The sequence below is a fragment of the Corvus cornix genome, chromosome 8 (assembly GCF_000738735.6).
Source record: "Corvus cornix cornix isolate S_Up_H32 chromosome 8, ASM73873v5, whole genome shotgun sequence".
NCBI lineage: Eukaryota > Metazoa > Chordata > Aves > Passeriformes > Corvidae > Corvus > Corvus cornix.
Window position 1 is genome coordinate 16,566,459 of NC_046338.1, and position 14,446 is coordinate 16,580,904.

A 14,446-nucleotide genomic window follows, 5' to 3' on the forward strand; every position below is an offset into this window, starting at 1 on the left:
CACCTCGACCACTAAATGCAAGAATATTCTTTGTTTCCTTACTCTTGCAGCCTGGAACCTAAAGTCCACATCTTCCTGACTACCAGCTGTCTTGGTTCTGAAAGTGATAGGTCTGGGCTTCTAGAGGGACCAGGAGTAGGAGGAATGCTTAGGATCAGAGGCAGCAATGAGAAAGATCAGCAGGAGATACAAGAGGCAGCATCATCCAGATCTGGCCTATCCACACTCCTAACAGAAGTTTTGTTTGGAGCAATGACCCACAGAGACAGCCCACTCTTAAAGCTGAAACAAACATCATGCAGTAAAGCTTGAATTTTGAAAGATGTCTTAATCACATGGGATCTAGTATGAACTCCATGACACTCTTAGCAAACCAAGCTCCCAAAAAAATGCAGCCCTTTGAAGTCCCACGAAAGAAGAAGCTAAGGCACAAGGACCTGCCTAGTTTCCTGTGAAATTTACTGGCAAGTTGGTATTTTCGAAATATTTCTGCCCAAACCGAAGTGATTACAGTGAAAGCAGAGGATACCTATACATCATAAAATTTCCCTATTTTGGGACATCACACAGAATTTTTTTACCAGGCTCTGCATACTCATTTCATGTACTATATCTTGCTTCCTAAGCCAGAAATATCACTTCTCTTCTGAAATGTCTTCCTGAAGCAAGCTTTGAATGAAAAAAACCAACCCTCAAACCCTCTAGATATTTAAAGATGCCTTACTAGGATTATTGTACTCTTAAACTCCTTTTACATGCATCATTTTCAAGCATGTATTTACTACCCTGTCATTTTCTGCCATTCCTACTGCTGACAAAATCCTTCCCCTCTTTTGCCAAGAATATAAGAATCACCACCATATGTAGCCTGAGGTCACCCTAATATTTCTGGGAGTAACCCATTTATATAGACTTTAGAAAAGCAGTATTTTGCCAGGGTTGAATCATGCCAGGAGACAAAGTCTATAGGGAAATTTACCATTGTGAAAAGCATAGTAAGAGTTACTGTTTACTAAACACTTTTAATTAGACACATAATGCTAATTTTCACATTTTTTCAAAAGGCAGGAAAACGGTGTGGGGAGGGGAAGGGAGGATATGAACTCTTCCAAGTGGAAAAGGGCAACTACAGGATTATTTCCAGCTCCTGAGTAGAAGAACGATGAAGATCTATAAAAAAAACCCCAAACCCCAGGATTCTACAGCAAAATGTAAATGTCCCTTTAAATTCCTCTTCACACTGTTACACAACAGTGAAAATCTACTGCTTTTACTTTGAATAGTGAAAGGTCACTATTAATAGCGAATTTATCACTAGTCATGCATTTCCTATCCTTCCTCACTCTTCTCCTAGCAGAGCACTCTTCTTCACATCTGGGTCTGTTTAACCAGTGATTGGAAATTTAGCCTCCTGATTTCCCGTTAAATACTAGGCACAGGAAAACAAATAGCACTTGTTTTTCAGTGAGTTTTGTCAGTCATCCAAATCTAGTGCAAGCCATAGAACAGCCTGTGGTTTGGTGGCAGTGACCCAAAATATGTGAACCATATTTTCATGAAGTGAGAGGAATAAACCACCAATTGGCTGGAATAATAAGAACATGGCTTTTTTTCTTCTCAGAAATACAGAAATGACTAATAATTAAACTCTTCATTCTATCACTTCTTCTTCTTTAAAGCTTTTATTTTATCTTTTCAAATCTCAAACCAAGAGCAAGTGATCTGTTTTTGTATTTATCACTACTGCTCTTGCTTCTTCCATTTCACTACCTTAACACACACATTCACTCCTAGTTCTTGCAAGGTTATTTGTTTGCATAAGTGTTTTCTTACCTACAACTCTTACTCATTTAATTGCCTGAATAACTAAATCAGAGAGAGAGCTGAAGCATTGCTTCTTAAATCATATATTACATATAATCACATATGTAGATATTTAAGGGGTTTTGGATCTATTCTAACAGGAAATCACAAAGGATTGGGAACTTTCTTTCATTGATTTAATTCTCACTACTTTCACTTGCTGAGTAAAGACATTCCTAGGCTATAAAAGCAATTGAAAAAGCTACCATATATAAAGAAAAAAAAAATAACATGCTGAGCAGCACCTATAAAACCCTCTTTCTGTACAGTTTCATAAAACTTCTGGTTTTTTGCCAAGACGTGTTAGCAATAAACTAGTTTTAGGGAAAGAGAGAAATGACGACTTGATGGGAAGGAAGGAAACTATTTTGCTGTATGAAAACTTAAAAGTGGGATAGTGGAAGAGGTCTGGTAATGTTTTTCTGCAATACTGACCTGCACCAAGATCACAGGTAAAAGCAGTTTCTACAGCAGCTGTCTAGCTTACGTAGAACTGTGATCTGTCATAACCTAACCAGTCTAATCACCAGTGAAGATGTCCTTCAACTTCCTCTCCCACTCCCCTTCATAATGCAATTTTGGCATTTATTCCCTGCTGAGGAAAAAAAACAAAACGTAGCACAGATGCCAAGCATTCCCCTTGCTGAACTGAACAGAGCTTCACACCCATGCAATACTCTTCAGAGTGATGAGCCCATGAACATCTGAACAGAAAATGCCCAGTTCCCAAATTGTTGTATTTTTGTGACATGTACAAATATACAATCAGACTAATATGACAACATGCACCAGTAATTGAAGTGATGATTTACAATTACTTAGGTCAGGCAGTTCATGCCCTAACCCATTTCAGGTATTTTTGGATTGAAATGCCATGACACTAAGGTACATTTATTTTTAACACTATGAAAATAAACTCAAGACTTATTTTACTAAAATTACAATAATTTCACAGCATCACCTACTTCACCCGTCAATATACAGTAACTCGTGCCGAGTCTGAAAATAACCCTGTCCATGCTAAATGTATTGTTAACACCACACTAGGTAGACACCATATATTCTTTTCTCTTTCTTGTCCAGAGAAAATTTTTGTCAGGTTTTTATCAAAATGCCCAAATTTTCTCTTAAGAGTACTCACTGGTGTTCTTTCTGATTTATAGATGGGGAAAGCACCCTGAGCAGCAAAATTACAACACTGGCAACAGAACAGTGAAGAACGACTTCCCTCAGCAGCCATGCCCTGTCATGATGGCTTCCTCCAAAGTACTGTCACTCTGTGAGAATCACTCTGCTTCCATTCAGTGCCACTTTGGGGCATGCAACTTAATTTTAATGACAATTTATTCCACTGTGAGGTTTAGCCACCAGTAGACATTTTGTGAAAATGAAACCATGAGCTGTTTCCATGAAGATAAAGCACATGACAAGTCACTGAGTGAAACTATGTGCATTACATGATAAAAATAAGTGCAAGACCGCATGTATACATCAAATCTACATTTTCATACTGAAAAAGTGTTTACCAAGAAGGTAATTTGTGCTTTCCCCTATATTATAACCATGTACCCAAAGCCTGGATTTTCTCCCACATTCATTTTAAGCTTCTTAACTGATGGAGGACCAGGCCCAAGGCAAAAATCCAAGCTTGAACTATGTGATAAGAAGTTAAACTCCAGCCCAACTCAGTATTCCTGTATTTTCCTGGTCTTTTGGATATGTGCTGACACAAGCTTTAAATCTTTTCATCCTTTCCTGGGGCAGCTTAGCTTTAATGGAAACTCAAACAATAAATTCACAGAGTGAAGGAAACAGACCATTTTGCTAATGAGGACGCTAGGAACACACAGCCCTAACTCTACCCTCTGCTCCAGTACATCATCAGTTAAGCTCAGTGTGCCTTGGTTTCTCCACCTGTACAAGGCTAATAACAGCACTTGTGCTCCAATTAATTATCTCGTATCCTGGAGTTACCTTTGTTAGAAATAACCCTGGAATTTATAATACAATTAATTTGTAACTTTTATTTAGTTATTTACTTACTCAAAGCACATGTCCCTGTAACAATTTGAAAACATTATTATGATACTTTACATGGGGAAAAAAAGCGCTAATATTAAAAAGAAATAAGGACCTAGGACTTCACTAATGGTTACATGATCCTTTCACTAAAAACTTTGACCTAGCTCTAGCAACGTGGTCTTTATCAGCAACAAGTCCCAGAAGTTGTCATTTAAACTTCTTTACACTATTTACCATTCTAACTAGGACTCAATCAGTGAAAGTCATTGCAATTCATACTTTACATATAGTATATTAATAAAATTGTGAATGAATGTATTGTTTGAAAAGTCTGAAGGAAAAGTTGGAAAGTCAATGAATATCTTGCCTAAGACTTCCATAGAGACAGACAATAACATTGTTATGACACTCCTGTGGTATGCATGGCACAGATTTCTGTTTTGAGCATAGAATTCATGGGCACTAGAAAAGCTTTTTTGAATTTGTAATCTTTTATGATTCAAAATACTCAATTTTCTGTTTTGGCTATACATTTAAGGAGACTGAACAAGTCAGAGCCACAGAGCTAAGTATTTTTAAACAAGGGCCAAGGAAGCATGCTCGGCACTCTGCAACCCTTGGAGCTGCTATTTACAGTCCCAGGGTCAGTTGTCTGGACCTTACTGAAGGCTCTGGCACAGAGGCAGGGAACCTCTCTGCAACTAGGGCAGAAGCAGTATGTCCCTTTGCCCCACAGCTTACCCAAATCAAGAACCCTTGATTCTGAAAAGGGACAACCTTTTCTAGGACAGAGACCATCGCAGGGTTTGCAAACTAGCACAGCTCAACACAGGCAAACAGCTCTATGCAAAACTAGAACCCCTTGACCTCTATTTGGCATACTGCACTTGTCTACAGGTGCTGCTAGGATTTCCTCCACATTTTTCATGTTTTCTGTGCCACATGATTCTGTGCTCTTTTTTCAGAAAGCTTTTGGGAAAACAATGCATTCGTCCTTGTGAGCAGAGTGGAATTGTGGAAAAGCAACAGATGATGACCACACTTAAAGTTGTTCAGCCCGTAACCTCATGGCTTATCATCCCAAGTTGCCCTAGCTACTGAGAAACTGGGTCATGGAAGGCTGATGAATCCCTAGTAAGAGACTGAAGTTAGCTTATGTTTATAGCAAAAATATTGCCTTAGGAAAAGAAAACAGAGTGAACTTTCAGAGTGAGAGGGACCAGAGGGATTAAACTGGGAGAGGTAATGGTGGATCAACACCCTGGCATTCTGCAATCTCATTCTTTGAGCTCTTTGTAGGAAAGAAAAATATAAACCTTAATATGGTAGAAGGAAAAATACATAAATTCATATGGCACTTAAGGAGATCCAAAATTGTTATGGAGAGCTATTCAGATGGATCAGGGATGGGTTAACACTGAGACCCAGTTCAGTCCCTTGCAAAAAAAAGGTGAGCTCCCATGGGCAGCAGCATTATCCCAGTGCCACAGGCTGGCAGAATGGCATAAGGCACCACATTGTTCAGCCCTTACCATGACCAGCAGAGACTAAGAGGTACAGTTTTGAGAGGAGGCATTTGATTTGAGCCCCCAACACAGCAGGAAATCTGTAGTGCCTACCAGGTACTCCTGCCCCAGCTGAGAAACAGTCCACTCCTTCCTGCAGCATCAGTGGCCAAGTTTATCAGGGCAGTTCTTGAGGTCAGGCAACTTCTTGTTTGGGAAGGAATCTATGACTGCTGCTGCTCACATCTTCAAGCCTAATCTTGTAACCAGAAGAGCCTGAAACAGTTTTCTGAAGCAAACACACATCTAATGGTACAGTTTTGGCAGTCAGAGCCTTGGGCACATTCCTATTTTTCCTAAGCCTTAATGCAGGCTGTTGAAGCCCCACTGAGACAAACCAAGCAAGCTCAGCATGATCACCATCTGAACTCCAGCACAATCAGCTGAGCAGAAATGGATGAGTCTCAGAAGACCATCTCTCCAGGTCCGGAGCAAGGTAAGGGGAGGGGGAAAATCCTGGGTGCAGAGGAAGAACACAAACTAGCTGAGCAAAATCTAGTTGACAGGAAATGGGAGTGATGATGCATTGTAGGAAAAGGTCAAAACTAAACTGAAAGTAGGTCCAAGGTGTTATTATCTGATGAAAGATCCTGCTTCTTTTGTCAATGAGAGGAATGAGGACGTGGTACACTGTTGTTCCGCATGTTGTTCCTCAGCCATTTTCTGAGCACACCAGAACTGTACTGGTTGCATTAAGGACATGTAACAGGAATGGTCAACAAGAAGATAACAGTAATGAATCTCCAAAACACCAATGACAAACCTAAGATTGTGAATACCTTAGAATAAAAACAAGCCCATGTTCTTGGCACCAATCAGTAACACACTGTACTGGAAACAGGACAGAGTCCTTCAGAGTTCAAAATATCAAGGGTACTCCTACTCTTATACCTTGATGACAGGAAAAAGAAAGACAACTCCAGAAAGCTTGCAGTGTCCAGCAAGTGACAGAACTCTTCGTGCACTTAATAGTGTCACCACCATACCAGGTCAACTGAGAGAGCAGTGCCCCCTTCTCAGCGTTCTAATGCTGCACCATGGTCCATCTTCCTGTCCTGCTGATGCACAGTGACACAATTAAGTTCTTACTGGGTGCTGCAGAAACAATCTTGCCTACCACTGTCAGCTGTGCTGGAGGAGCAAAATGAAGCCCTATAAGGATACCGCTAAAAATAATCAAGTTTAGTTCTGCAATTAGAGTTGAATATAGTGAAAGCTGTAACTTCCATAAAGACAACTCATGATTAGACATGATGTCACGCATCAAAAATTTAATCCAAACAACTTGTCTGTTTCACTACAAATAGCAAACTTGAATGTCCTGGCAAACTGTAAGGACATGATTTACAAATACTAGGTAATATTTGGATCTTGCATTATAAGCAGAGCTCCAGTCTTTCTGAGAAACAAAAATGACTTCATTCTGGGCTTAGCCTGGTCATTTCAATAGACCAAAGCTTCATCAGAGACATAAACCGTAACTGGACATATTGAGCTCAATACATACAAATTTTTGTTTTGGTCACAGACCACACAACTAGCATCCACTCTTAATATTTCCAATTGCTTTGAGACTTTTTGCTTTATGGTACTGTTAAGAGTTCCAATCAGGAATCTGTTACGACCTCACAGCTTTTTGAACTCGAATGGCTGTTAGTATTAATAACTATATGATGTGCAGATTCTGAAAAGCAGTTTTGCTTTCTTTTCCTTAAATTCACATAACAAGTAATTGGCTACTTTTCCCAAACTGCTTTGCCCTACCACCTAACTGTTCCCCAGAGCCCTACAAGGAAACTTGACCCGCTGTTAACTTGTTTTTATAATCTAAGTTTGAAAAATTTTGAAATGAATGCCATTAACTCCACGCCTTATGCGACAAGCAGCTATGATAGAGAGCAGGCCAGAGGACTGTGTACACTTACAAAGAAAACTCTTCGGATTCCAGGTGCCAGTCTTTCTGTTTTTAGCTTCCAGACCAAAGGCAAAGGAGAGTTGAGAAGAAACACCAGAGGCTTCTGGTGGATATGCACTGATGAAATTGGATTCAAATGTAACGTGACCTACAGAAAAACACAGAAATATGTAAATACTTCCTGGAATTTGAAACAATGAATCAAAGGTAATTTATACATATTATGACTTTTAGCATTCAGGTCTTGACTCAAGATTATACACTAATCTACTTCCACAAAAATCAGTCAACAAAGCACAGAGAAAATAAAATATGAAATAGTTAACATTTGTGCTCTATGATTGCAAAGCACTGCTAAAAAGAAAACCTTGGCAAATGCTGATGAAAAATAGCTTATGCAAAAGGTCAAACCACTAAGCTGAGAGTTGGAGAACATGGAGATAAAAAGAATTACAAAGCAAACTCTGATTTCTGGTTTCTAGATGGTAGTCTACAAAGCTGGCTTAGAGTATAAAACCTCACGTGCTGATTCTATTAAGGGCATAAATCTAGCCTGCAAAACAAAAAAAACCTAAACAAACAAAAAACAGGAGGAACAAATCCAGAAACACAAGTGAGCACTACACTACTTTATGGAAGGAATTCCAAAAGAAATTTTAACATACACTAGGCAAAGAAAATGCCTGTGTTCAGAGACTAAAAAGATAACAGGGTAAATGATCCCAGGAAAGTGGACATCATGGAAGTGAGGCAAACAGTTACAGGTGGCTTTGAAGCAACCAGTTTGTGGTTGCTGGAAGTCCCTCCTGCCCAGCTCCTCATATCCTGGCACTGCCCTTCTAGAAAGGCTTCAGTGTTGGGCAAAACCATAACCAAACACATGACAGAACAGCCTGTCCATTTATAGCATATACAGACTTGCAGTTGATATTACAGTGGTTTTGTGGCACCTAAGAAGCTGTTTAAGCAGTCGGGGTTTAGCTTGATACTTCATCCCACATTATAGGAAGAACCCTTTAGTGTGCAGTGGAGAGATGATCTACCATAGACTGAGCAGGGAAGCTGATGTCTCACAATACTGGTGACTGGCAGGTTCCCTGACAGACAATCACAACTCTTTCTAAAAAATGTATAGAGGAAGCAAACATGAACACAACCAGCAGTTTGAGTGGTGGCAAACAGAAATGAGCACATGGGTAATTCAGAATTAATTCTGTATCCTGCTAGAGAATCCAAAAGTAAATTGGAGATAAAGAAGAGCCACTATGTATAGTTCATGGCATGATTCTTACAAAGTGGCAAACAACCATTAGTTTACCATTAAAGTAAACAGAGGTTCATCCAGTAAAGTAACTAGATGAAAGCTAGAGACCAAATTGAAAACTAGGTACCTATTACTGTTGCAAATTTTTCCAAAATAAAAAGAAGGGTGGGGGTGGGTTTTTGTTTGTTTGGTTTGGTTTGGTTTTTTTGTTTGGGATTTTTTTTGTTTGGTTGGGGGTTTTTTGTTTGCATTGGGGATTTTTTTTTTTGTTTGTTTTTTTGGGTTTTTTTTGGGTGGTTGTTGTTGGTTGGTCTTTTTTATTTATTTCCCCTTGAAAAGTTCACCATCACTATAAAGTCAACACTAAGCCTTGGTCTCAGGTCCCAGACACCCAGAGGACAGCAGAAAGACCTTTTTCCACTACTTAAGACTTTGCAAAAAAAGCTCGCAAACAGCTGGCTGTGCTCCCACACTAACTGGTAGCAGTTGCTTACAAGCAGAATGCACCAGATTCTGACAATCCACTGACCAAACGTGTCCTCAGTCCCCACAGTGAGAGACATCAAACCCCACATGCACACCTCTGGGAGCACCGAGGACATCCCTGTCCTCCTCTTTGTTAAGCTTGATTAAAACTTGTTGGAAAGCTGAGTAAATCCATATTTGTACTAAACCCAAGCTGCTTTAAAGAATGAGTTCCTCTCCTGGCCCACAGCCGGGCAGTGCCAGCCCTGCCTTCAGGAAGGCCAGGCAGTGCCATCTTCTGCCCTCTGCAGCCACCTCTGGCACCACCTGGCCTCTCCAGCAGAAGACATGGTAGTATTTACACATTTCATAAAGAAAACACTAAGTACCACGGAGTACCAAGAACCACATTTCTCTCCATTTTCTGCCTCTAAAGAATAAAATACCTCATTTTAGCAAATTGCAGGGTGCTAGTGCTCTCAATCCTAATGGGAGGACAGAGACCTGAAATGCCAAACAACCATGTTTGTAGCTACAGAAACTGCTTTACTGTATCACCTATAGAGCCAAAGTAGTTCTGTTACCTGAACATGAGAGAGAAATTACTCATTTTACAAGACTCCTGCTTTGTTGTTCGGTCTAGAAATGGAGAGGTGAAAGGAAAAAGGAAAAGGTGTTTAGAACCACTATTAAATTCATGTTAACTAAAAAGCATTCTTGTTTCTTTTCTTGTAGCTTTTGAGCTGTAATCACTGCTAATTACTAATAAGCTGTTTAAACTATTAAAGGTAATTATCTTGTTCTGGGCTTATGTTTTCTTACAAAACAATAAAAATACTGTAATCTCAGTTTAGTAAAGTAGTCCAGTTATATCTTTTGTAGTTCTGACCTTGCAAATATGAGTTCAAATTTTATTCTGATTTTTTTCAGCTTCAAATGGCATAAAATGCATCCAACGTACTTCCATGCCCAATGATAACTGGTTTCCTTTGACCCTAGATATTGATGAAATTACTTACAATATAGTTTATGTGCTTAAATAAACAAGAATAGAAAACCAGTAACAATCCTCTTGCACTGGCCAACAGGAGCACTCAGCTTGGGCTTGCACTCTGGTTGTATTTTTGTTAGAATGTCAAGTCAGTGTAAAAGATATGGCTCTTATTAGAAACTTCAAAAAATTTTTGCTATTTAAAACATCCATTATTTATTAAAAGCAGGAATGATAAATACATATAACACATTCTGAAAACTTCATCTCAGAAGCAGCTCGGCCAAGTTCTTTGCATAATAAGGAAATGGAGAAGTACCTCTGTTTCAACTGATCTCAGACAAATTTATTCAAAGCCAACATCTATCAGACAAGACAGATGTTTTAGACTTCATGAAGATTCCTTCCTGTTGTTTTAGTCACACAAGAGAGCACAGAGCAATCATACTACCTTAGTGAGAAAATCAGAGACTCTTTGCAACTGGATCTACTATCAGACTTTGTAGTTGCTATTCCCTTAGCTTTGAAAATTAAAGATGCAGTATAATACACACATACATTATTATTTCCATTCATGCATGGAAATAATCAACAAAGTTTGAGCTGTATGCAGAAGTGGTGATGTACCTATCCATGCCTTTGGCTGAAACTGTAGGATAAGTTATACCACATAATGGAATTTTCCTACAGTTCTGCCTGAAAAGTGCAGATCCTTGAGAAAAGCTACAGGACTTCAATGCCGAATCAACTTTTTTCATAACTAAATGAAATGCTTCTGTGAAAATTTTCCGAATAAAGGTAATTTTGCATTCCTGTACTCCTCAGTTTGCTCATAACTAAGCAAAAAAACACACAATGAAAAATTCATATCCCTAGTTCTAAACTTGAGAAAGAATATAGTTCATGTGACCATGCTTCTGCAGCAGCCTCCATCACTATATTCCTTAGCATATATATTCCCTGTCACTACATTTATTTGCATAACAGAGTACTCAGCAAAAAACTGAGTCTTGAGAAAAAAAAACACCTTGGTTTTACAGACTGAAAAAAACCCACTCAGGACTATTAAAATGCCCTAGGGTATATTACCGTGTCCCGCAGCCATAGGGAGGAGGAGAGAAGATCCAGCAGGCAGGAATTGTGCAGCAAGATTGATTGATTTAATTATTTTACAAACTCTTTTAAAGACTTTTTTCTTCGTAGTCTAATTGGACAAAGGATCAGCCACCCCTTGGGTGTGATTGGCTAAAATCCTAAAACATCCATTGTCAAAATATTTTTCTACTATACCATAAACAAGACTTTTCAAGGTTGCAGGTGTTTCATTGTTTATGGAACTCTGCTACTATCTTCTGTGAGAGAGAAAAGTCTCTCACGGACTTGGAAAATAGCAAGAAAATCCTTGCTAGCAGCATTTTTGTATCCACACAGGACCATCTTGGTCATCATGTTTTTCATAACCAGTTTCTGCTTCAGAGCTAGCACTGCTGAGGAACCTACCTGCTGGTTAGCCAAGTCTGAATGTGACTGTTCCCACTGAGAAGTTGTACAAAATTAACACACTCCTCATAGCATAAATACTTCCCCCCTTGAACTTAGAGTTGCTCCAACATCACTGTCTTGCATCACAAGTGTCTTGCATCACACAGTGCTTGATGATACACAGCAGTGATATCTGTTATGAGACTTCTTTCTGGTTCTTGGAAAGTTTTTCAAGCAAACTGCTTGAGAGCTACCAGCACTCAAGATATTTATGCCAAAACCCTGCTGCCAAGCATTTGGGTTTTACCTTGCATAACTACAGTCAGTGGGTATCCCATGAAATTTCAGCCCAAGTACAGTGGGCATGGTCAGAAGAGCTCACCAGAGAGGCATTTATGTGAGGGAGAGTGGTTTGAATTGCAGGGTCCAAGTGAGAGCCTGAACTTTGACTACGCATCAGAGGTCCTCTTCCCACTCCTGCTTCAGAGACTGAAAGGATTAGCAGGACTCTAAGGTATTAAAAGTTATGATGTCAACACAAGCACAAGTTCAACACTTCAGCTGCACCAGCCCCTCCAGCATGACACCAGCCCTCTCTTTAGCTCTGCCTTGCTAAGCTTTCTGCTGCCACATCCATGCTCCCACCAACTTGCCCCTTTGCTAACTTCTGGCATGGCTGCCTCCATCCACAGCAGTGCAGTGCAAGATCCTCATCCTTACTCTCTCTACAACAATCTCAACTAAATGTCATTTCTGCTACAGTGCCCCCACTGTGGCTCTAGTTATACCATATATTAGCTGAGTCCTACATGATCCCCCTCCCCCAGACACCTTTCTGTCTCAGCTCAAGAGCCATTCAAGGCACATCCTTTCTCAAATGTCTAGAAAGTTCATAGCACCTTCTAAAGACAACACAAATTAATAGAAAGACACTGGATCACTTCAAACCACCAAACAAAATGTTTCTAATTAATAGCACAAGAGATAACTATGATTTTTCTCCTTCTTTTTGTATTTTCACTGGCAAAATCCATATTACTAAATATTTATGTGAAGCCTTGCCCAGAAACCCCATCAGAAACCAATCCTATGTGTGTTCAGTGCTGTACAGTGTTTTGAAGACATGGTGTGAAACTCCAAATTCATTGAGTTCTGTGTTAAAATTTCTAACTTTTTTCTGAAACTGCCATATAAGCTTTTTTAAAAAAAATAACATCAGGGATCCAAAAAGACACACTATCCATCCATTCCCAGATTTTCAAAGCAGCTTATAAAACACACATATTTTGTACTTTTCAACAACATTCTGCCTCATTCAAAGTCTTCAGGCAGCTCTGTGACCAGTTTGGTCAAACAACACCAAAAGAAAAGGAAACCAGAATCATTAAATGGACTTGGGCATTTTTAGGTCACCTAGTCCACTTAAGAAGCAGCTGCTATTGCTTTGCCCATGTTATTTTAAAAACATATTAAGAGACAGCACATTAACCAAGCAGACAGCAGCACAACAGTACAGGAAAATAAGTGAATGTGGTCCAACACATTCCTCACTCCCAGTGAAGGACTCATTTGATCACTGAGCTGTTGCACAGCCAGCATTTGCATTGTGCAATGAGTAGCTAGGCCAGACCTTCTGGGCATGTGTGTCAGCAATGGTCCTCTCACCAAGGCTCAACTTCAGCAGCTGTTTGTCAGAGGAAGCTCCTCTTCCAGACTCACGTCTGGGCCCCCTTGGCACGCACTCCTCCAAATCATACATGACTAACTTGTGAGGAATACAACTGTTTGGTCATAGGTGAAAATTATAGATGAAAGCTATTCTGAAAATCTTAAAACCTACACATTCATCTTTAAAAAGCATCCAAGTACAACTGGGATGTGAACCACAGAGTTGTTGTGTCCTATTTGCTAGCATGCCTTTTTCCATTCACAGGCACAATGTCCATCAAACCTTCACTGGCACTGCTGAGGCAGCTGTCTCTGTACGGACTCATGCTGCTCACCCCTGTCTGCACATTCTGCACACAGTTCCTTTAAGGTCTCCAGCAGCAGCAAGGTTAAGGCGGCTGCAGAAGCTTCTGTCCCCAGAGATCAGAGTTTCATGGAAGGCTGAGTATCACCACAGAAACCAACTACAAAAACAGTCTACGGGCTCCTGCCCTGTTACTCTGGTAAAGCAATTTGTACTATGTGAAAGGCAAGGACACAAATGCTGAAAACTGATCAAAGTAAATGCTGCTGTTAAAGTACCATTTTGTTTTGCTGACTTCAAGGCATCAAATCACAGGCTCTGTGTTTTGTTCTAAAAAGATGAAAGTTAAGTGCCAAGGATTTGTAAGGTTGAATTAACTATTCCGGCATGAAGACCTTTAGATAAATTCATAGCACGTTTTCCAAAACAGCCATTACAAATCTTTGCTAATAAGCCAGGACAAAATATGCAGGGTTGTATTGAATTACACTGCCTAGGCTTGGACAGCTGTTCTCTAAAAAAGAAGGAAAAAAAGAATTTTAACTCTCAGATCACATAAGCACATTTTTTGACTTACAAGTGATGCAGTAAAGATGGATTTATGACATCTTAACTCATTACTCTGCTGCAATGATTAACTCATTCAAAGCAGGCAAAATTTAGAGCTGAAATCTGAAAATTTGTACCTATCTCTGCCCTAAGTGTTCTCACTCTTTCTCTTAATACAATATTTATAAGACATAATTTGTTCTGGTATTGCAAGTCAAAGAAATTAATATGAAGAAACTTATTTTTACAGTTCACTTGTGTCTATCAATATAGGAGATTAGGAATTTCTACTGAAATTCACTTGAAAAAATATAATGTTGGTACACTGGCTATAACAGAATTCAGTCAAGGATTAATT

General features: G+C 39.4%; 1 protein-coding gene across 2 annotated transcripts in view; it reads right to left on the reverse strand.

Moving 5' to 3' along the window:
• The window catches only part of TGFBR3 (transforming growth factor beta receptor 3), a 119,047-nt gene that overhangs the window by 43,251 nt on the left and 61,350 nt on the right, over positions 1-14,446 (reverse strand). For both annotated transcript variants that reach the window (XM_039555862.1, XM_039555861.1), the window contains exon 4: positions 7,376-7,513. In XM_039555862.1, coding sequence (XP_039411796.1) covers positions 7,376-7,513 — 138 coding nt within the window. The remainder of the gene's footprint in view (positions 1-7,375; positions 7,514-14,446) is intronic.